Source organism: Xiphophorus couchianus, chromosome 15 (assembly GCF_001444195.1).
Source record: "Xiphophorus couchianus chromosome 15, X_couchianus-1.0, whole genome shotgun sequence".
Lineage (NCBI taxonomy): Eukaryota > Metazoa > Chordata > Actinopteri > Cyprinodontiformes > Poeciliidae > Xiphophorus > Xiphophorus couchianus.
The window spans coordinates 12,475,237-12,499,785 of record NC_040242.1 but is presented as its reverse complement, the minus strand read 5'-3'; the positions used below and the strand labels follow the sequence as shown (position 1 = coordinate 12,499,785).

General features: G+C 38.4%; 2 protein-coding genes across 6 annotated transcripts in view; both read right to left on the bottom strand.

The window, feature by feature from the left end:
- LOC114159087 (low density lipoprotein receptor adapter protein 1) overlaps nucleotides 1-3,450 on the bottom strand; it is a 41,667-nt gene extending 38,217 nt beyond the window's left edge. For 2 of the 3 annotated variants that reach the window (XM_028041169.1, XM_028041171.1), the window contains exon 1: nucleotides 3,104-3,450. In XM_028041169.1, coding sequence (XP_027896970.1) covers nucleotides 3,104-3,188 — 85 coding nt within the window. In that variant the 5' untranslated portion in view covers nucleotides 3,189-3,450. The remainder of the gene's footprint in view (nucleotides 1-3,103) is intronic. The other variant, XM_028041170.1, reaches the window with a different exon arrangement.
- Nucleotides 3,451-4,854: 1,404 nt separating this feature from the next.
- On the bottom strand, nucleotides 4,855-23,056 carry LOC114158571 (E3 ubiquitin-protein ligase RNF19A). 3 transcript variants are annotated; one of them, XM_028040198.1, is made up of 11 exons: nucleotides 22,794-23,054; nucleotides 20,712-20,739; nucleotides 16,763-17,316; nucleotides 15,671-16,161; nucleotides 12,952-13,157; nucleotides 11,839-11,986; nucleotides 9,137-9,299; nucleotides 8,778-8,892; nucleotides 6,888-7,019; nucleotides 6,446-6,716; nucleotides 4,855-6,365 (listed from the first exon to the last, which is right to left on the bottom strand). In XM_028040198.1, the coding sequence occupies exons 3-11, from the start codon at nucleotides 16,913-16,915 to the stop codon at nucleotides 6,095-6,097; spliced, it is 1,950 nt and encodes a 649-aa protein (XP_027895999.1). In that variant the 5' UTR covers nucleotides 16,916-17,316; nucleotides 20,712-20,739; nucleotides 22,794-23,054; the 3' UTR covers nucleotides 4,855-6,094. The 3 variants fall into 3 exon arrangements, with proteins under 3 accessions (XP_027895999.1, XP_027896000.1, XP_027895998.1); XM_028040199.1 differs by lacking the exon at nucleotides 20,712-20,739 and having other exon boundaries at nucleotides 6,446-6,695; nucleotides 22,794-23,056; XM_028040197.1 differs by lacking the exon at nucleotides 20,712-20,739.
- Between the last annotated feature and the right edge of the window lie 1,493 nt (nucleotides 23,057-24,549).

Genomic DNA, 24,549 nt, shown 5'->3' with positions numbered 1-24,549 from the left:
GTCGATCCACTTACTTTAACTCGTTCTTTTTTCTAAGCTACAAAACAGCAAAAAAAAAAAGGCATACTCTTGAGTTTTTATACATATGTTATGGGTCAGACTGAACAAAACATAATACACGTTGACAACTACAAGACTATTTACAAGAAAACAACACTAAACCTGAAGGACAAAGTCTTATTGGATTAAACCCAAAAGCGAGAGCATTTTGGATTGATGTTGACAGCACTGGGACACGCTTTTGTTGCCGAGGGCATCTGATGTCTGAGACTCGGAAAAGGCCCTCAATGCTGTAGCATGAAGTGATCCAAGGGATGGTCGGACTCCAAGTACAAGCTGTGTCCTTGTCCACCCTGACTTGGGTTTTGACCTCAGCAGAAAACAGACAGCAGCAAAGGGCCACGATGACACAGTCGTGCACCAAGCGTTACGAGTTTTTCTGAAGAAAATAAGCCAGGCATTTGAAAGTCGTCTGAAATTGTTGGTAAGGAAGAAGAAAAAGTATTTTCTTTTTGTGTGTTTGTGCACACAAATTTGTTTTATTATTATTATCCGTTTAATCATTCTGCTCCTGGAAACGAATGTTTCATATTCATGATTAAAAGTAAAAACAAATATGAGTACATATAACTTCCGATGAGAGTTGTTTTGGGGGGGGGGGGTTCTTGGTAAATTGCAGGACATAAATATTTGACTGATTTCTAAACTTTCATCCACCTACTGGATGGGACTGACAGATGCACCTTTACCTTATTTGCATTCTGACAGCTTTGACACATCGCTGCAAGCTGGCACACAAACACCTGTCCTCTCAGTAAATTGCCTGCTAAGTAGCTTCGGGACATCAGCAGTCACCCATGTTGTCTGTGAACAAAGTGTTCATGTTTTTCCAGCCTGGTTCCTCCAGTGGTTCACAGACACAAACTGCCTCTGCTATCAGGTGATGAAATCCAGCTGGCTTTTGCTCTGACCCTGTCAATCTATATATATATTTTTTTAACTTCAATGTTTCTGGCAAAAACAACAAGAGAACAAAAGCACAATTCAGATCGCTGTGCTGACAATGTCACACACTGGCTTTTTCGTGATGGGAAGTTGATGCCTTGTATGTGAGCTTTTGTCATCACATAGTGAACATTGTTTTCCTACCACTTTGGAAGTGGGGCAGAGGGGTGCATCAGTTCAAAATGCATCCAGAATTTTCAGATGACTCAGTACAAACCGTAAATAAATGAGAAAACTTTTTGCTTTGTTCAGTATTTAATAATTCATGTAGTAATTCTTTTACAAAGCCAAAAGATGCCAAGAACGTCTTTGTGGATTTGAAATTAATTAGTTGCGTTTAATGACAGCTCACACGGTCAGCGGATTAGTCATAAAGCAGCATGCTAGCATTTAGAGGCTTACAGGCAGTGCGGCTGCAGGAAGGAAGCTTTAGAGATCACATTTGACACAGTGGTGAGACAGCAGGACTGCAGGCGGTGAAACAATCTGTCAGGAAAGGTGGGATGAGGTTTGTTTCAAGGACTCTTCACTCGGGCACTCACTATTTCCTTTTATTTGTCAGCTAACAGGAATCCACCTGAGATGTAGAATGTTTTGTTTTTTTCATCCCGCTTCCAGCAGTCAGAGGCTTTTTTTTTACCTCACTATGAGCATAAAGCAAATGCAGGTGCATGATAATTAGCATTTCTACCCGGAAGGCTGCAAAAAACGGTCTCCTCTCAAATGTACCTCCCATGTTCATTAGATAACATTGACATGGACTTTGCTACCCACTTCTACTTTAAAATCAACTCAAAAGTAGGAATTCTAAGATATTTTTATCACTCCTTTCCTTCTCCTGCGCTTATGTCAATTTTTCCAAACACTTTCTAAGACCTATAGCATCTGGGTCACTCCTGTTTAAGTCATTTAGGGGAATCTACTGCAATGAAGCTGAAAATATTACTGGCATGCAAAATGTAAATTCCCGATACTTTCTAATATGTCAGCCAGCAACTGTTGTATTTCCTTTGAGCTATTAATATTTTTCACCCTGATATTGTCATGAAAATATTTTTGCCATATTTGGGTTAAAATCCTCCAAAAGCATCATTACTTTGTGCAAAATAATGATTTTGCTTATTAAAAGTTGGGAAGCTAACCATTTCCTATTGCTATATGCCACAAATAAGCAAATGAAACCATTTAGATTTCTACACATGCTAATGACTGGCTGTTTCTTTTTGTTCACTATAATGGTATCATAAAACAAACATTCAAACAGAAGTTTGAATTCACACTAATAACTTAAGATTCTTTATTGGACAGGATTCAATGTATTAATTTGCATTTATAACAATAGAAAAAAAAAAACAAGGAACTTTGTGAAGATCTAAGAAAAATAATTGTAGATCCACATAAGGTGGAAAAGTATTTGGAGTCACAGAAAGCCCCAGCCCCAGAACAGAGACCTTTAAGCCTAATTGAAACTGGCAGCATGCCCACCTGCCAGTTACACCTGAACAAGACCAAATGGCTTCTGAAGAAAAGTGACAGCCACAGTGACAAAAAGAATATTTGAAGGAGTCATGGTATTGCTTTATTAGCTGTCAAGCACGGTGATGGTAGCATCATGATGTGTGACTGTCCACTTGACACAGATAATTAATCTGAGCAGCTGGATGATTGTACTTGGTCACAGCTGGATGTTTCAGTACAGTAATAATCCCAAACTGGTTTTGGAGGATAAAACATACTAACATTAAACCCTGGTCTAAGTGGTTTCCATGATAAACCGCTAAATAATTTTAAAGGAACTTTAAAATTAAATAAAAACAAATACTGATCACTTTACTTAACACACTCTGTGGCCAGTTTTATTGGTCAGGTGTGTCACTGTAATCTTATCTCATTCTAGTTAATGTGGTCGCTTTTCTGTAGGAATCAAGAAATTAATTGCCATATTAAATAAAACAACACAATAACGCAAACACATCTTAACAATAATAAAGGACAGCAGTCCACGTCCTCGTGTTTTTTTTTTTTCTCTCTCTCTGTGTGACAAATATTTCCTTCATTATATATTTGCAATATGTCCAAACACATTAGTCTCACTCACTTTCATGCTTTGAAGCTCCCCAGGTGTGTCGCGGGACGCCGGGGCTCTTACTGATCGCTCTGCCGGCAGATTTCAGGGCATCCATCCCGAGGTGTGTCCGCTCTCCGGCAGGTGGATTTCCCTCTGTCTCCGCACCACAGGGAGCTAAACGCGGCAGGCTGCGCTCCACTCGACGGCTAACCTCACCACAGAGGAAAAGAACAAGGAAAGGGAGAAAAGGGCTTCAGGACTCTCTGCTTCTGTGCTCTCTTCCCGGTGAAATGTGCAGCTGAGGGGAAAGAAACCCACGAATCCACTGCACCGTTTCCAAACTTGAGGGCGTGTCCTCAACCTTCAGGAGCTCTGTGGCTCCTGAAGGTTCCTCATTAGATGGATTGGCTTCCATCTAATGAGGAATGAGGACATGATTACCTTTGAAATGTTTTCATAACTTTATGGTTGAAAATAAGTTTTGCACCATGGGATTTTTTGTTGTTGTTTTTAGTTTGGTATTTATTTTTTGATGTGTGTGCACAGGGTTGAGAATTGTTTCATGTATTGACTGGTTTTAGACATTTGAAACGGTATTTCTTTGTTTTTTCAGATCAGTGAATATCAATGTACACATTATACTAAACGTAAAGTTTGTTCTTTTTTTGTGACTAATCCGTTCAATGTTTCTAGTTGTTTTGTTTTTGCGCCATCTAGTGACGGTAAGGTTTTTCTGCATTATGAAACAAAATATGTTCTATTAGACTTTTTAGGTTTTATTATTTTTAAATTATTTCCATGCAAAATCTAGAAATAAACTTTAAGTTTCGGTAAACTGCATTAACCATTTGCAAAGATAAAATGTCCACCTTACTCACAAGCATTGATGAATCAGAAACTATCCAGCAAACTAACCTACAAGAAATTACATTTATTCTTACTTTACAGTTTTTAACGTTTTGGGAAAATTAAAATACTGTTTATGTTTGGAAATAAAAAGCTAAAAGAACTCTTCATTTTTTCTTTGATGCTATTTTTATGAAATGGCTTAGAAATGTTGCCACCACAGAAAATGTTGTTTTTTTTCCTAAGAAGTATTTAAAAGCAAAAAAACAGACAGAAATAAGGATGCGATCATTAAGATAGTTGCACCTATTGTTTTAATGACTGGATTCTTGCTCAACCAGCTCAGATTATTTATTGACAGGTAAATCCTTTTATCTACATTTACATCCCACATAAACCGGTTCGCTCAGGTGTGATAGTCAGATAGGCTTCCTGAGTTTGTTCAATGGCATTTCTGCGTTGGTGCTTTTCTAATGTGTTTTAATATTTAAAAATGAAAGTGAGAAAATTGTGCAACATTTCTCCCTGAACAGGTCTCCACTATATTTTATGGAAACTCAAACGTACATCTTAAAGTGACCTGTTTCCCCCAACACACGTTTTAAGTGGGAGAATGAGAGCGGGATGCCTGGAAAAGTCACATTTGTGTGGGAAAAACAAACAAACTCCACACATAAAGATGCTGACAGGAATTCGAACCCAAGACCTTCTTTCTATATGAGGTCAAAATGCTAACAACTGCACCACCGTGCTGTTCTCATTTCAGCCACATCATGCCAAATTCCCACTATGTTTTAAATAAAAGTTAACCAGGATTGCCAGCCATCAAAACCTGCCACCTGTTTGGTCTATAAAAGACCTAATAAGGAAACACAAAGCAGCCCAACTCCACCAAAGAAACATAAAATCTTTGTATGAAACACACACATACTGCATTTATCCTTCAAGGTGAGATCTTTATTCAGTTTCTGTCGACAACCCAGAAGAGGCTTTCATGTCAAGACCACGTTCAGAATTATTTCACACCCTGGAAGTTAAGCAGTGCATGTGAGTCAGGTAGTCCTCACAAATCATCTGGAGGGGATGGTTCCAGTTTCGACATGCTGCTGTTGTAATTCTGGTGACCTCAGAGGGTGACTGGAGTATATTGTTTTCGGTAGCGCACTACTGCAGCTATGCTAACTGGTGCCATCAGAGAATCTGTGTAGGTTATTGTGGAAATGCTGCCGCTTCTACAGCCACAAAACTGCAAAAGGTTAAGACTGTGGTGTTTCTTCTGTGTGGCTTTGCAATAAAGTGAGCATTTTTAAAGACTACAAACACATCTCTCTCTCTCTGTCTTCTAAAGCTTGAACTTCTCAAAGGCTTACCGCGGCACTGAAAGAATGCAAAATGTCGATGTGCTCTGCTGCTTCTCTGGAAGACGGTGGATATGTGTTAGAGTTGTGAGTTCTGGTTTTTATGACATCCTGTGTTCTGCATTATCACCACAGAACATGTCTGATTCCAATAATGAACTGTAAGCACAAAGAGTGTATCAATAATTGCAGCATGCATCTGTTACAGGCCGTCCATTTCATCTGTGAGCCGAGTCTTAACTGCAACTGAGGACTTAATCAGATAGAAAAAAGTTCTTCTTTTCTTGCAACATGGCTTGTCAAACATATAAATTTGATTTCTGAGACGATAGCTGTTGGATTCTCCCCTCTCACAAAATAAATCATGCCATTTGTGGTATAATTAGTCATAAAGGGTGAGGAAATAGTGAGGTAAGGTCTAAAAGTGAACAGCCAAATAAAGTGAGGACTTTAAGAAAAGATTTTAAAATAGTGAATGAAAGGTAGTTTGTTGCAGTAAGGATAAAAAAGAAAAACAGTCTGAACTCTGAACTAGTCAGCTGTCATGCGTTCCTTGTCTTCTTTATAGCTCGTAGCACTACTTTCTATGTCACAGTCTCATGCTTATATAAACTTGAACACATTCATCTTTTAAATTTGCTCTGTTTAAACCCGCAAATTCCTCAGGGGGTGGAGCGTGAAGGCATCTGGTGGGAGGGACGGCTTTAAAAAAGCAGGAGATGACCCTGGCTGTGGATTCTTAGTTCATCCAAACATAGTTCAGTTCACAGATTTGTCAATTTTCATTAAACCTTCTTAAATCGCCATGTGAGGGACCTCATACGTCAACTGCTTCAATAACTTGGAAGGATGTCTCTTCGATTCCTCGTGCTTTCCTTCCAAGTTTTTCTCGTCTGTGAAGGTCCTCTCCAAGTCCTGCTGCTTCCCGTCTTTCGTCCAGTCCTGAGGCACAAGGATAATCTTGGGAGTGTCCCACAGACTCAGCCGACAGGCTTCGGCTTGACAGCATGCTACTTAAGCTGGACTGTCGGCCTCCTCTTGGATGGGTTTCAATTTCTACGCACACTTCAATATTTGTTCCTTCCCTGCTGTAAATCCATATAAAAAAAAATAGTTTGCCGATGCATTGAAAAATACTACCGGTAATCAGAAAATGCTCAATACTTACCTAAAAGTAGGCAATTGTGTTTCATATAGTCTGCTGTCAGGCACACTTGCAACCTCACAGTCAGACTGGCTGTCCTGCTGGGTGTATCCATGGCGTTTTGTGGCTTCATCCACCCCCACATATCTATCTAAGTCTGGGGGTACAGTGCTCGTACTTGGTAGGACGCCCACTTCCTGTACACTGACTCTGACTTCCTGGACACTGGTGTCACTGAGGGCTGGGTTGTTCTGGCCCGTCCAGTGATCAGTGACTACATGAGAGAATAGAAGATCTATAAGAGAAGTTGAAACTAAATGAGACAGGGCAGGAATTAGGAATTATATGCTACTTTGTGTTGGTCTTCCACATAAAATTCAAGCAGAATTTACTTAAGTTTCCTTGTTAGAATGTTACTAAACATTTACAATTCGTGAATATACTATACGAAACACCATCCACTCACAGCTTGCTAAGTCTTCCAGCTGTATCTTGTTAGTTTCAGGAGGGTCACTCTGGGGTCGACACCAGCCGTTTCTAAAGAGCGACATGGGAACAACCCCGTAGACGTACGTCAGCATTAGCGGCACTCCCATACCTGAAAGACAACAAAATATGCAATATTAAATTTGTGAAGCATTATCAAAATAGGTTTATCAATCAAGTCAGAAAATCTGAACATCATACAACACATTGGATGTGAACTATGGTTTTTCCATTTAAATTCCCACACCTTTCCATAATGGATAACTTGTTTATGATTTTGCATGTTTTCTCCAGTGTTTTCCAAATAATTCTAATAAAAAGTAAGTAAACATTCTTAAAACATTAATTTTGTGGATTACTCATACTAAAAGCAGGTCTCTGCATATCTTACAATGATTTTACAGAAGAGACAGTTCTGTCTTGCTCGTGTCATTGAGGCTAATCTGTATAAATAAAAGGTGAAATTAAGTAAAGTTTTTATTTACAGAACCAAAATTTTACAAAGTGTAGAAGTGTAACACAGGTTTATTGTTTTATTCTAGAGCAATCTAGCTTCCATCAAGGACAATGCGAAAATGTAAAGAAAGATTAATTGAAAGTTAACATTCTCCAGGATAAATTGATTTTAGGTATGATAATAAACCTTGACTTGATAAACATTAATAAACATTGCTTAGTGTAAGATGCAAAACCAAAAACAAAAAAGTAATACATTTTTTGTATCATTTTTAACAATTAAAACAGCTACACAAAACTAACACAAGAGGGAGCCATTCCTTTCTAATCCTAAACTGGAAGCTGAAAGGAGTTTTTTTTTCTTCATCTTTTATGTAGTTTTATGAAACTGCAGCTAATAGATTAGCAGAAAAAACTAACACAGCTTTGAAACAGCAATAAAAGACGGGCAGACTGCCAGGCAAACATGCACAGTGCAAATTAATCACACCGTAAATGTCAAATTACTTTTTACGTTTGATTTGTGCCCACTTGTTTTCAGAACCTTCAACAAAGTGCTTTCAAGGCCCCCCCAATGCGATGATCAGCAACTTCGCCATGCTGCGTGATTATGCAACTCAGTCCCGTGTGTGAAAGGAATTTGGGAACACAAAGCCGAGCTCCAAATAAACAAAGGGACATCATTAACGCAGCCAGGACACTGGGTCGCTATTGACTCAGCAAGAGTATGAGAGCAGGGTAGGAGAACAAACGAGCCAACCAAACAATTCAGAGAGAGAGAGAAAGAAGTGAACGTGCTGGATTTTAAGTGCGTCTCAGTCACAAAGCAAAAACAACACCACATTTTGTGCTGGAAATATGGTGAACAAAATAAAAGTTGATTAGCAGCAACAGCACAAAATGCATGAGGTGTTAATGGAAAAACATAAGGAATCGGAAGCTGGGATGCAGACACAGGATCAGAAGTAGGGATAAAAAGCTGGTGCAGCTTAATTTGTTAAAGTATTTGTTCCAGTGGAAGATCACTCATCATAATGCAAAGACTATTATGAAGATATGAAAAAAATAAATTCAGCTTGTGAGAATTTATACAGCTAACATAGTCATAGTCATGTGATTTATTTGTGATTGCAAATAAATCCAGGTATGAATAGGGCTACTGTGAACCACATTATTAAGCTGTTGTTTTTGAAGTTGGGGTATGGATTAAAAATGATTTAGTATACATCGACTACATTCTGATAATAACTATTGTTTAGTTCAAAGTTGATGTGGAAAAAACAAACAAATAAAAAATAGTGCTTTGTTTAGACTTATCAGATTTAGGGTTTAATATTTTTTTCCAGTATATACAACTATCCCATTTCAATCACACCATAAAATTTAATACTTATCTTTAAGCATATTTACTTACCCACTGCAACAGCTGCTATGACCGGCGACACAAACACAGACATCATCACCCCACTTGCCACAGTTAAGTAGTGCTTACTTCCTGAGATATTGTTTTTCTTGCAACGACCATGGACCTGGAAGGTAATAAATTAGAAACAAATTGCCTCATGGAAATTTAATTTGTTCCTTGTTGTTCCCCATCTGTGCAACCACTTATCCGCATCCACTAACAAACTCTAGCAAAATACAAAAGAGGACAAACTGAAAAAGCAGTCTGAGCTTTTCTTCAACTACCACTGTTATGTAGTAAGTGTATGATAAGTTGTTGAACAACTGCTTGAATTCTTATTTTCTCGACCTTGTCAACAAATAGCTTACCTTTCGGCCCATGTAGATTGGTATACCCACTATGATGACTGGGATGGCAATGCCTGCTATAAGGGAGATGACCACAGGTGCTCCGAGCAACATGCCCACCTGCCACAGTACTTTTCGAGTTTGAGACCATGGCTTCTTCCCCCAAAATGTACATCCTGAGGGACTGAAACACACAAGACACACACACAATTCAGCTCAATTCAAACATATTCTATTAATCCCAAAAGGAAATGAAATGTTGTTGTAACTCAAGCCATCTAAGATTCTTTAGATGGCTTGACAGTACCTCCCATAGTTGTTTTTTTCTTTTATCCTGCAGACCCTACAAAGATCAATAAAATCCCTAGACTGTTTTTGCTGTTGTTTTTTCCAATATATTAGTCTTGTTCAACAGTAAATGAAAAACAAAAACATACATTTACAAAACCATGTTGATTAGTAAATTTTCCATAAAATAGGCAACCAGGATGTGCACAATCATACTGACATATCAATTTCTTCATCTCCCTTACTGGAAATATCACAAACACAGCATGCCATATTAAAGTTTTAGTCTTACGGAAACAAGTGCAATAAATCACAGCAAATAACAAAATAATAATATTGGAGATGACATCTCTCATTACTCATTCACTGTGCTTACATAGCCATTAACCATTTTTATATTTATTTGTCTCCCAGAATTATCTCAACATGAGATGTTACTTTTGGTTAAGTGTTTTTATTACAGAAAAGACCAGGTTATTAAATCTTACTAATGCCTAAAATCCAGCTTTGGTTTTATGTTGTAATCATACGTGAAGAAATTGTTAACCGACTAATGCTTTTCTGCGTAATTAAAGCAATAATTGGCTTGCAGGTTCAGGGGTGGCAACATAAAGGGCACAAACTGCACCCCAGGGCTATTTCTTGCAGTATCTAATTGTTACTCAACAGCAAAAGTCACTTTGGGGAATTATAGTGAGCTATTATTATTGTTCTCTGTTGCACTGACCTAGCAGATTCACTGTGCGGTCCTTAAGACTGCACCCTTCAGCATAACATTTACCGTACTGTAATTGCAATATAAGAGACAAACAAGTTAGAGGGAGAAGGAGAAGGGCAGGGGGATCTTTGGAAGTGTTTCTTGTTTAAAAGAATTGACACCCTAAGTCAAAGAATTGTACACTGATGAAAAGATTACACAGCACCCACACATGTTTTCTCAGTAACGCTAAAATCGACCCCACCACAACGCAAATATGTTGATGCATTAAGCAGGATGAATGATGGGAAGCTAGCAGCAGCTTCTTTCCAGGACTGAAAAATCAATTGCAAATTCAGTTTAAACCAATACAGTTTCTTTTTTTTTTCTTGCAATGATGTTGAGAGGCTTAATTTTTCATCACAAACTGGGTGTTTCCAAACACATCTTTTTGTTATGATGATGATGATGATGGTCTACATAAATTATTCTTCAAGAAAAGAATATAATCACATCATGTTCTGCTAGAGTTTGAGTTGCACTTAAGTGAAAAAGAGAGATACTATAATTACTAGAAGTGATGTTTTTGATGAATAAGTGAACTACAATAAGAAACAAATTCGATAGCTTCATTTTAAAATATGTAAATAATGTTACTGTGATAGAAACTGTGAGGTATTTATTGTAATTACTCTTCCCAGTATAGTAGAGTACCTTACAATGGCAAATTGATAGAGTCTAAAATCCCTCTCCCTATAACGCATACTTCGTAGCACTGAAGAGCTTAATTTAATGCAACAAAAGCCGGCACTTGTTGTAAATCAGAGGATTTGTGCAAGCCTATGATGTGAAACATTGTAACAGAGCGGAAGCTATATTTCAGTTATGAACTTCACTGAGCTCTCTCCGTGCATTAGATCATCTTAAACAGATTCAAATATAGTGTAAATTAGTCAGATAATAATTGTTTCGGCTGGCTTGGGAGAAAATCAGGAAATAAATAAAACATAACGTTGGATTATATCTGTCAAAAAAAAAGTATATGCAGCATTGCCCATTGTATAAAGACTCGCAAATGTGTGAAGCTACCATCAAAGCCAAGGCGCATAATAAAATGTAGTAGTGATAAAAGCAACCATCGGGCTGGTGTATTTTCCTGGGACATTTCCATTAAATTGATTCTACCTGGTATACTTTGCAAAAGAACTCAGACCCCTTGAACTTGTATACGTTTTTGTTGCGCTACAACCACAAATCTTAATGCATTTTATTTATTTGGATTTTATGTGATAGACCGACAGAAAGTAGTGTATAACTAAGAAAGATAAATCCAGTACACGTATTGTACAAAGACCTTAGTGCAGTCAACTGGCACCAGATGTCCTCTAAAAAACATAGTGAGTCAATATAGAGTTCATCTGAACACCAGAGCAAATGAGGTCTTCTATCCACTCGGGGGTGGGGGGAGTTTTTAACATTTCAACTGATACAATATTCTGTATACGTACAGTAAATTATGGACAGGTAACAAAAATTCTTACATCTGCTTCTTGGACTGCAACTGTCAAGCTCTGGTAGGAATTGTATGATGTAAATATTCTCACCAGAGGGGGATTTCAGTGTTTAAAGACTCACTGAAATCAGCTGTGCACGTGATAATTTGTTGTGCTAGACTTACGATACGCTGCAAGTGGTTCCCCATATTGAGACAACACGGTAAGACTGCGAGCAGGAATACCTGAGGTAGTGCACATCAGTGATCTCCTGCATACACAGCCAGCAGAACTGACAGGCACACACAGTGCAGTTCATGCGGTTACAGCTGCCATCATTAGTCTTCATGATGTAGGCGCCACAGCGAGGACATGCCTTTATCTCCTCTGCGTCTGGAACAGAATAAATACGGACAACAAGAACTTGATACAGCTACTTTCTGACCACAAACAGATTCACTTTGTATCTTTTTCTACTGATAAAGCAAATAGCAAATTTAAGAAAAAGCCATTTATGTAATTGCCTATGCTATAGTGCATATTTATTTTGTAGTGGAAACAAGTCTGTTAATTACAGTGGCCTTCAACTTTATGACACTACAGGTGTATAACATTTAGAAATAAATTATATTTTACAAGTTGTTTGTTATCTATTTATATCAGGCAGCTTCAAAACATGTGCTCCCTTTTTAATATAAGTACTCAGCCTGGGACTATTTTGTCTCGTTTGGTTTTCCAGAGACATTTCCAATCACCCCACAGTACTGGAATTGGTTTTTATTTATTTACTTTAAGGTTTTTTGAATAGTGACGCATCAAAAACTTCTGTCTTGGTTTTACTGAATTTTGGAGCTGAGTTAAACAAAGCTGATTATGGTGTCCTGATTGATCAATTGGAAAACTGGGTGGGGTGAACTGGTTCTGGTCTTACATGGCAAGCTGGGACTATTTTGTCTCATTTGGTTTTCCCCAAGGCACCATTCTGATGGTCCTTTCTTTCAACATTTAAATGATCCCATTAGCTCAGAATGGATTATCTTATGATCTTCTACGACGCATATGAAGATGATGTACGACTTTATACTGTGACACCTGAACATAATCTACAACAGTAGTTACCAAATAAGTGTGTCTAAAATGTCCATGAGTCCATGGGTCTGATGTTGTTTTCAATCTACAGTCAGAAAACATAGAAATGTGGAAAAAGAACCACAATTAAATTTGTTTGGTCAACATTTGAAGCTTTTCCCTCATCATTGCCAGAGCAACCGATAATTGAAGAGGGCACATCCTAACTTTAAATTCTTGCCACCCTTTCTAAACCAAGGACTCAACAGTAAATTTGTTTCCAAGCTTACCTCCTCCAGTTTCTTCGTTGAAGACATACATTGCAGAGGCATCATTTCCACCTGAAGCGTGGCGGGCACGCTGACGCCGCGCCTGGTCGCACGTCTGGTTGGGGTGCCACAGCTGTCGACAGTGGTAGCAGAACTCCGTGTCGCATCCCTCACGGCCGCAGCTCAGCTTGGGACACTCTGCACAGCCGTAAGCTATGACCGCATAACTATAATTCAGAAAGGGACGCAATTTAATGCCGACTCTACATGCCTCATTTTGTTGCCCTAACGTGTTGATGTTAAGTTGAAAGACTCAAAGAAGTTGTGGAGGAATTTGCTGTTTTATGAGAAGACAAATAAAAGAGTATGTGATCATGTATCAAATGCTGGGGGATGAGAGCAATTTGAAAGCCAGACGTTTTTTTTTATCCTGCTGGCATTTTCAGCTCTGTGATGTTTTCCAGTTTGACTGAATCAAACAAGTTGGAGGCCACACACTCCTGCAATGATCCTACTTTGGTATCAAACTCAATCTGAATCTTAGCTGCATGCATAAAATATATCCAGATATCACAGTCTTCAAACAAACCAGCAGTTTTGGGATTACCTGAATCTAAGAGCAATCTTTTATGCGATGCCATGCAAGGATGTTGAATGAAGTGAAAATCAATCAACCAGCTCATCAGTGTGTTTAAGAAAACACAGAATCCATCTAAATTAAGCATAACACATCTGTAATAGCAGTTGTACCTTACATGCCATGGCAGCAATAAATTAAGAAATCCATCTGAGAATATCAATCAATCAATTTATTATTTTATTTATTTATTTTATCTTGTCATATTTTCAATATGTAGAGCATTGGATGTCTGAAAAACACAGATTCAGGTGGAGATAGTTTCATAGCAACTCAAGGGACAGATGGAGTTAATTTCCAGGGGAGTACATGAAACATGATCTTGATCAGTAACAACAATAATTGCATATTGTCTCAAGCCAAAAAGAAACTGTTTGAACAAAGCTGATGGTGAACAGCTGTATAAGAGTGAGTGAGGTAGTTGAGGATTTGCACATCTTAAAAGATGCAAAAAGTTTTTAAAAATGAAGGTTTAGTTCATAGGAAAAATATATGTATAGATATGTATGTCAATGTTTTGATAAATTCGTGATTTCTGTGAGGTGGTAATCACAAAACCAACTAAAGCAGAATCAGGCTTTCAACAAAAAAATCTGCACAAACAAAAATAAATTGCTAAAACATGGATCGTAGGTCATAAAATCTACTTAAAACTGAACTATAAATCACTATTCTTTATATTTATATCATCCTTAATATTCAGTGAGTTGGGCAGATTTTTCTTTTTCTGATTATTTCTGCCATCATGGTTTCTTCTGGTATTTAAAAATGTTCTGTATGTACTGTATATCTATATTTTTCCTAGATGTGTACTTATACAGATAAATAATGAAATAATGCTCTTTTCGTTCTTACTAAATGTCTATTATTCTGTCAAACAATGTGAATATGTTCACTTTATGCAATACCGAAATTGCCTGTTTCACTTTTTCTTTAGGCATTCTTTAAATAGCAGCCTGTCAATGTGACATATTTTCCTGTAGCACGGGCTGCCTCAAGCTGTCATTATGTGTGGAAACCCCACTGTGTAGATCCATTGTTTGTGACTGAAAGATTTATAGAGCTTCAGGCGGATTAACCTGAAAAATGATGAAGCATATACAGTGGTATGAATATAATCCAAAAGATTTTTAATGTTCAGTGGGAAACATTGGAGGACCTGGAAAATGCTGGGAACCTAATTTGTAAAAGTACTTCATAATAAAATTGGGGTGCTAAAGAGCAAAACATAAAATATAAATACATTGTGAGACGCTAATAAACAGTGATATATTGTAACCAGTGTTTTTGTATAAAAATACTTTTTTCTGTTGTGTTTTATATGTGGTTTATAATGGCATCACATGCTTTAGGCTCATTGATTATTTTTCTCCATTCATTCATCAGGCACTGAGGCCTGTGGTAGTCCTGAGCCCAAGTGCTTCTGTGCATCTGACCACAAATGTCTACTGTACACAGGAGCAGAGCATGCAACATACTCCTGAGTAGGGACATATCTTGGTACCCATCTATTCTTATTAAGGCTGCACAGCAATAGATCAGTGTCAGTGATTCCTTCAAACAAAAGATAAGAGTTAAATCAGATCGACTAGTGATGCGCTCTGTTAACTATGTCCTCACTGAGGTAAGAAATATCCAAACAACAATTCCTCTCTGCCTGAAGTTTTCGGTGAGCTTCATGCCTCCTATGGGAGCCAAGGTAGAATATTTATAGAACTTTGATCAGAGTTGTTAATGGAGTGGTGTCAAAATAATTCTAGCAGTTTTTGTTTTAGGTTCCCCACATGGACTATTTTGAGCTTTATGGCTATATCAGGACAAGAAAATTATAACAAATCACATTCACAAACAAACTTCTACTTCTTTGCCATTTCCGAATTCTACATACAGAAATATAAGAAAAAAACTGATTGCTGAGTTTCAGCTGTTTAGTTAATGAATCACGACAAAACAGAATTATGTGGTTGGCTTCCAGTCCAGGTGTGGTTAAGGTCAATGCCATTTTTTGTTTTTGTTTTTCTCGTGGTGTGCACTTGGTTGTTTTTCACAGAGTTATGCATTGTGGAATTATTGATGTGATGATCGTCAGGCCTCTGCTCTCACCTGCAGTCAGGTGCCGGGCACCAGCGTGTATCTGGGTCAGCGGCCAAAAAACGCCTCAACTGGAACTCCTCAAATCTCTCCAGCAGTGCCCGGTCATCCAGGATGGCGCGGACATCCAGCGGTGCCAGCGCTTCAGGGCACTGCGGGCACGCGATGCTCACCCTGCTCTCTGATATCTCGATACGCAGGTACTGGCGAAGGCAGTCGGAGCACGCCCGATGCGAACAGGAGCTGAGGCGCGGGAAGTTGAAGCGCGGCTGGCTGAGCAGGCACAGCGGACACTCCTCCAGGTGTTCATCCAGCAGCTGCTCCTGGCTGGACGAGGACAGGGAAAGGACGCCAGTGGAGCCGCTGCTGGCCCCACCCTCACAAGCTTCTGTGGCGGTGCTGGTCTTTCCCACCTCTGCTGCAGTTGGCAAACTTGATTCTTCTGCTCCCTCTGCTCCAGAAGCTCCTGATTTTCCAGCATCTACTGCTGTGAGGCTGATGTCCTGAGAAAAGGATAAAGAGTATTACCTACAAATCTTACCATGCGTTCCAAAGACAGTATACTTATTGTTTGTGCTGCTACTGAGTGCATGTTCAGTTTATTGTTGCTTGGCAACATAATTTCTAGAAATGACCAACTAATTACTAGTATAGGGATCTGTTTTGGCAGTTGCCCTTGGACACTATCCATGGTCAGCACCAGAAAATGGATGAGGTCACTGATGGACCAGTAAACAAAACAAACATCCTAATTGGTTTGAGAATTACCTGGATGAGAATGAAATAAACCTCATGATAAATCCAAAGATTCGATCTCTACAGTAGACTTTAAACATCTTCCTTACAGTGATTTGCAGAATTACTCTTATACTTAGCACTTTTTCAAATGTTGTCAATATAACTTGGACATTTTATATGTCAGATGAACACATAGGATAGCATAACTGTGAAATGGAAGGACATTTTTTACAACTAAAGACCTAAATTAGAAGATATTTTAAAAAATATGAAGAAGATGCATTTGAACAAAAAGCAAAAATGTGTTCCCGGCTTAAATAGATATCTATTAATGCCACAAACATTTTTCACATGCTTCAGCCTCACCTGCTCTGGATGCGTGCTCGGAGTCAGAGTTATAGGCACCTCTTCTCTCGGCCGGGGCTCCACAGACCTCTCAGGCTTCGGCTCCGATTTGGGCTTGCGGCTGAAAAAGTTGAGGAAGCTCAAAGGCCTAGTCTGTTGCTTGGGCCTCTTCATGTTTCGGGCCTTGAGCGGGAGCGGGAGCAGCAGCGGCCGAGGATGGCAGACCTACAACCATGAGCAGGATGCGGGATGTGAAAGCGGCAGCGGGATGTTTAATCTGCGTGTGGGCGGATGAGCAGTGAGAGCCCTCACGGATCAGAGTCTTGGAGCTGGACAGCTATTTTGCTATTTGAGCGAAGAGGAGTGGGAGAGATGGAGAACGAGACGCTGAAGAGGAGGCAATCCCTGCCTGAGGGGGACATCGCTAATTTGGTGCTGTTTCAGAGGGCTGATCATGTGGTTTATGTTTCCTCCTCTGCTTCCTCCTGAACTGAAATTCACATGGTTAAAATTAGCCCTCAACTGTCCACCACCTCGAGCTGAGGTCTTCTTTGGAGCATCAACAGTCCTTTTCCCTGCAGAAAGAAAAAATAAAACTAGCATGAAAACTAATCTCAAGTGAGAGCATCATCTGCACAACATATCACATTTTAGTATCACTGAGTTAATTTAGAATTAAAAAACATCACAAACTGTCACATTTCTTAAGTTTAAGCAATTTTATACTCATTCTATATTGCTCAAGTCCTTTTTTAAGACTTTCACAGTCTGTACTGCAAGTTGTTTATGTATATTGATTTATACTATTGAAACTAATGGGCAACGGTAGTGCAAACCACCATCACATTCTAAAACATTTAGAACTGATATTGATCTAAACCACAATATGAAACAAAAGTCATCCAAAAGAACGCCTAAGAAACACAAAGGCAAACGATGCAAAGCCAGGTGGCTTGTCAGCCAAAACATCAACTGCACATTGTGAAGCTGGACTAAACTAGTCATTACTGACCAGAACAAATCCGAAGGCTGTAAATCAGAAGAGCTTTCAACAAAGATGTTACATCTACTCTGCAGAAGGATAGGCTGAAAGTGAATCCAAGGGACTCTCAATACGATGTGTTTGCTTCACAAAACCATCCCAGAAGGTCTCCATGGAAAAAAATGTGACCACAGTGATATTTTTATTCTCACCAAAACTCTAAAGCTCTTGGCCTCGGTGACTGATTATAAAGAACATAGCAAGGTCACAGTTTCCAATTTTCTGTCACATCAATTCTGCTCTTTAAAAGACACTTTGACGAGATGCCAAAGAAACTGCAGGAATAATCAGAATTTTCCTCTGCTACATGGAGAACAGATTGCCATAGAGCTCCACTTGTTGCTGTGGGCTGTTGGTCAACAAAATCAAGGAAGGATACAACCCTTTTTCTTTAAAGCTGCAGACTGATAAATATCTGAATATAAGTCATAGCAGGTAGTATAATTAATTACCCAGCTAATGTATGGAATGCTCATCAGAGATACAGCACACTTTGGGTGTCGGAAAGTGCATTTATTGCCTTTAGTAGTCAAGTTGAGGCCTAACTAGTCAACAAATAGCCCGTGGGATAGCAATAGAGAAAAATACCAGAAAAGTCTGCAATTCAAGCTGAAGTACTTGTTTTTGGGATCACCACACTATGATCTTCCCATCATTATGTCTCAAGACTTGCGAAATAAGGTCACAGCCAATGAGACACACAGAGCAGACGGACAAGAGCTGTGACCGGCTGACAGAGAGCACTGAGAGACGACAAAGCAGAGACAAGGCAGCAGAGCTGGCCAAGAAAACTCACTCTCTCCATCAGGCAGCAGTGGGCTTTTATAATCAGGCTCAAAGAGCAAAGAGAGAATGATGTAATTCACAAAACTCTGGACCAATTAAAATGGCTGTCGCCATGGCACCGCGCTGAACCGGACAATGGAATAAGCCATGAAATCTGAGATAATTAAAGGTTATCATCTATTTCAAGGTCTATTATGTCATGTTGTGTGAATCTGTAATTGCGGTAAAGTACAAATCTTGTATCTTCAACGGAAAAAAGTTTTACATCAAAACTTTTCGGAACGCTGTTGCTTTATATGCGTTCCAATGTTTAACTGTGATACTGAATGCGACTGAGATTAGATATGTATTTCTGTAGCAGTGCTGTGGATAAGCTAAAAATCACCATGAACAGCAGGCTCTTCCTGGATATATATATATATATATATATATATATATATATATATATATATATATATATATATATATATATATATATATAATTTTGAGTTGAAGACTATGCTCCCTTAAAGTTGGCCCCATGAACAGATGGTTAGTGCCGATATTTTAGATGCATGTTTTTCCGGCGTCTGGAAATACTATCTGACCAGTCGCCACACATCAACAACAAATGATGAACCAGGAAGAGCACCAGAGCGCAGTTCTGTTAACCCATTGTGAATATGTTTCTGGGTTTATATTATTAATATTACTATAATTTTAATCTTATAAATATTTGATCAGCAATGTTTTCTGTTGTATCTATGCGCCCTTCTCGGCAAAGTTGTGTCAGACGCATTTTGCACATGCAAAAAGCAAGTGAGTAATTACTTAATGGTATGTAAACAAGCAAATTTGAACCATAGTCATTTGAGAAATGTCTGATGCTGAATACAAAATGTGTCAACATGCACTGGAAGTCAGATCTTTTCAAATACTTAATCAATTTTAACTTTTACTAAGAACTGTAAGTGCATGTTGTAAATGATATTCATCATCTCTCAAGATCAAATCACTATATTCAGAAAATATTATTATCTATTTTTTTGCATTTTAGGATCAGGTTTTAACTCTAGCCAGGTCACTGCTGCCATGATCATTTTCCAGGTATCGATGCAATTTCTCAAAGTGTTATTAAGAAGATGACGGGGTAGAACGAGCAAGCAGATATAAGATTTATCTATTTATTTCGAACAGACAATAAAAAGTAAAAAACAAAATAAAAAATCTCTGCTTTCTGTGAGCCATTCCTCAGACAGCTGAGGGAAGCAGAAACAGGGGAGCAGAGCCGAACTGCGGATAAATGGTTTTCCTTTACCTTGAATGGTTAGGAACTCTTCCTACATCTGTTTAGATAATCACACATAGTGCTCTGCAAGCAAGTCTCTGCACTTCAGTGCAAATATATTCCAGGTTTTAGAATCTAGAATGTTTCCTAAGGTTTTGTTTGGGGAGGGCACTCACCACATTCCTTCATCTCTTATTCTCAGAACATCTGTGGCACAAAAACTTTTCTAATTAATGTTTTCCGAAACATAATAGTATGTTAGCTGTGCCTAAACCTATAATATTTTGAACATAAATCAAACATGTTGGGGCCCAGAATCATGTTGAGTTACTCTCGTAGAGGGAGACACAGACATAATGGGTTTTCCTGCTCCAGATGTTCTTTTAGCCCCAATACTTTTAGAAGTTTTTCTGTTTCTCTCATTAATGTTACTCTCAGCAAGAATTGCAGTATTACTTGGGGGCGGCGGTTGGATAAAAAGAAGAAGAAAAGCAAAACAAAAAATTAAAAAAACATTGATTGCCACGCTTACTATATAATTGCAATCTGTTGCTCCACATTTCTCTCAGCAGTCGTGACTGGGAGTGTTACAGAGACAATAAGGACCACAAACGTCAACGCCAAAACTCTTTATGCTTTTCCATGTTTACTATGTTTCCATCGTATGCTGAAAAATATGTTTTAAAAGTGCCAAAGGCTTTTCTTTAAATTAGCAAGTACATGAAATTTACTCGCTTTTAAAGTAAATTATCAGCAAATAATTTACTTTACTTACTGATATTCAGTTTTGAGATTCATTTGGACATACTTTAAAAAGTCATTCTGGGCCAATTTTCTGGGGTAGAATTCTCCTTTAATGGAAACATTTTCTTTACCTGTTCCTGATGTTGCTTGGATTGAAGGCTTTGTTATCCAACGTTAGAGACATATGAAGAGAAAAGAGGAAAAAGAAAGAAAGATAACTCCTGGTAAATACACTGATTAAGATTCAAATAAATCTAAGCTCATAATGCATTCACAGATCAAGATTTCTGCAGGTTTTGACTGCATTGTAATGACCAATTCAGTTTGTAAGTCGGTTGATTTAGTGGATTCTACTAACCTCTTTTTTCTGCCTTCTCTAGTTGATTTCTGTCGAACAAACCTGACTCAGAGGTGCCTAATCATCGACAGTTTATGTTTTGTGCTACCTTTGCTTGTTTCAGCAGCTAAATTCATAGTTTACTTACTTTTCATTAAAACAGGCTAAATTCATAACTGCCACAATGTAACTTATATTTTACTTCCTGCGTGTTGAAGCAGTTTGTAATTTTTATTTTTAAAGGTGCTCTACAAAGAAACGTTTTACTTATTCACATCATTACACAACATAAAAGAGCAGTTTGGATTCTTACTGTATTTTTGGATATGACTCAGTATGTCGATTCAGAACAGGCAGCACAGAATTGGAGATGATTCATCAGAAAACATTACAGGCAAAAATAAATAAATAAATAAATAAAAACAACTTTCTTTTAACACAAGAGAGACAATGCCTTTGGGGAAGTGGAACCAGCCATCGGTGGTGGAAGAACTGAACGTTCCATTAAAATCACCTGATTGACATCTAATGCAGCTGCAAGTCACTCGCTAAGGAAAGACTAAAGGCTCAAAAAAGACAGAAGGAGTAAAAGTGAAGCATTATTTAAAAAGAACTCCACTGTTTTATTTATTTTTTTCCTCAAATCTGTTCTAATCGTAAAGCTTCTCATGCCTTTACTACTTTTAAGAATTGGATTGGATTGAATTGATTCAAAGCAAAAGAACACAGACTACGGTAATTTAAAACAATATATTGAAGAAATGCAAGAGCGTGAAACACCTGCATCTGTGTAAGCAGAATGCCATTGTAGGTCATGCATAATGTAACATGCTTACAGCAAAATTCTCATAGGGGTTTGTGGAAATAATGTCTTTAAATTGCACAACTCTGAATACTAAATGCACAGAACATATGTCATTGCAAGTGTTGTAAAAGGACAATGACATAAGGGATTGTTACACAATCTGAATTCTGCCCCAAAGCTATTTAGAAATCCCTGCCACCCTCTCAAAGGGGGAAGAAACTGTTTTCTGGCTTTTTTCTTGACCTCCTCTCTTTACAGCAGTTTTTTTTCTTTTCTTTCCTCCTCTTTGACACCTGTTAATGATGAAGTTGCGTTTGAATCTAAGGGCCACGTTTGCAGCCTCAGAAGAGGGAAACCCGTTGGCATTTAAAAATATCTGTGTGCTGGACAGATGCCCACAGCAGCAATGCGGGTTTTAGAAGCATGAGAATGACCTCAGCCTACACACACCCGCACACGCACGCCGCACACACACCTACACACACTGATGCTTTCAGAGGAATTCCTGACCAAAACACACAGCTCCACTCTGAAAGCCTGTAGTTATATGTTGCCTTACAAGCTATTAAGTAACCACTTTATGAAATTATGTTTAAATACTGCCTATTATTAAAAGGTGTTTTGAATTATGAAAATGTACAAAAAGGGCGTCAGTCCTTCCAAACTTTTTGATATATTTACAATTTATGTCCAAAATTCTCTTTAATCAGGCCTATGTGAGCAAAAGGCTATACAAGACGTGCAGCTTTAGATACAATGAGTTATAGTAGCACACCGACAAAAAAATCAGCCCTTCAGAGCCTCCTCGCGTATTTCAAAGTTATTGTCATGTTTTATAAACATTTTTTGAATGATTTACGAAGGGGTTTGTCCAGCGCATCAGCGTGCTGTTGCAGGGAGTGGCATGTTTAACAGGCGATGCACAGTCGCATTCACCTCTACCTCCATTGCATCCCACATGGACTCGGCTGAAAACAACAACAAACCCACCTGATTGCGCATCCTAACGCTATCCTCCGCAGCGGGTCAAACCTAAATCATTTCCATTGCGTAAAAATTGCGTTTTCTTACCCTTTTTTTCCCCCCTCTATGCAGCGCCTCTTTCTCTTATGCAGCGTACACGATCCACAACTGGCTCCTCCCCATCCAGGAGCGAACAGTAGCACAGATACCGTCTCCTCCTCCTTACTGCCGCACAAAGAGCGGATCATGGGATGGACAAAGCTGCAGAGCCGAGGGGGCAAAAGGGGGCGGGTACGGTGGTCAGCCCGAGAAGGAGAGGGGTCTTCGAGCCAATCTAAGCGGTGGCAACCCGGTGGCTTTTGCACACTGCAGTGACAGCAGCCTGAAAAGTGACGCAGAATCCTAGGATCCCCTATTTATAATTCCCACACCAGCTCCATAACAAAACACTCTGAACCCCACAGTGTGCCTGCTATTCCAAAAATAGCATCCGCATTGCTGAAGTTTCAACACCCCTTGAACCTTTTCACATTTTGTTTCATTACTGCCAACTTTTCAAATTGTATCTTAGAGAGGCTAACACAGAGTACTGCACAGCACAGTTGTGAGGTGAAAGGAAAAAATATGGTTTTATTAAAATAAATATATAAATAAAAATTTAAAAACAAAGCCATACTCGATGTGGCATTTATCCAACTGAGGCAAAAAAAACATGCCTACACTTAGTCAGAAGCATAAGCAAAGTGAGCTGCTGCTTCTGGCCCACAGGCTAGCAGAGGGACCTCAAGATAACTTCTCATTTTACAGAATGTATATCTCCAAGACCTCTCACTCTTCCTCCATGTTTCACACATCAAAATAGCATTATATAGGCTCTTATAAGCTGGTTTATGTGGTTATGCCTGTCATTTAAGTTCCTCTTACTGGTAGGTTACCAGTAAGGGGATGTTAATGACACTGAGAATTTGAAGAAACAGCCTCGTTACAAATTCTGATAAACCTTCACTTTGTTATCCTTGAGTTGTTCAAACCAGACCAGATTTAGTCAGCATTTGATCATTTTGCAGTTGAAGATGTGTTTAAAGTTCTTGCAGTGTTCTACTTTCACCCCACTTCAAGTCTCGTTGATAAGCTGTTGTTCAGTTTTATCTGCAGTATTTGTCTCTGACCTATCACAGATAACAGTGTAATGCTATCTATAGTAAGAGTGCTTTAGTACCAACAGCAAAGTAGTAATGTTACAAATGAACTCCAAGTCATTAGCCATGGTATGTTTGTATTAAATTATTTTGTATTGTTGAACAGTTTTCAAAGAAGTTAAAAATAAAAAAGGCCTACTGCCTTGTTCTTCAGATAGTTTGTTAATTAATATAATTACCAGACTAATTTCAAAGTGATTTAATCCAGACCTAATTTAATTTGAGAATGTATTTGCTTATTTTGAAAATTATAAACGAACAATTTCAAAAGTGACTTTACAGATCTATTTTCACAGTAATTATTTCCACGACTAAAGGCATCTTTGCAAGACCTTTTTAACATTAATTGCATAACTTAAGTCATTGATATGCTGCTCTTTAATAGGTTTAAATATAATTAAATCCATAATGTGTTTATATTTTTAAGATTTCCATACCCGATGTGTGCTATATATTATATCATTCACATAATCCCCTAACCTCATTTGACCAAAATATTAACATTAGTTAACAGATGTTGAGAGAAAGCCGTCGGAAATGTTTTTAGAATCGGAAAGAAAATGTTGATGCACAATAGTCAAGATTCATCCCGCCAGGAAAATCAAAACATCCGGTTTGAATCACAAACCTTCAAAATAAAAGACGTAACCATAGTGAACAGAGCA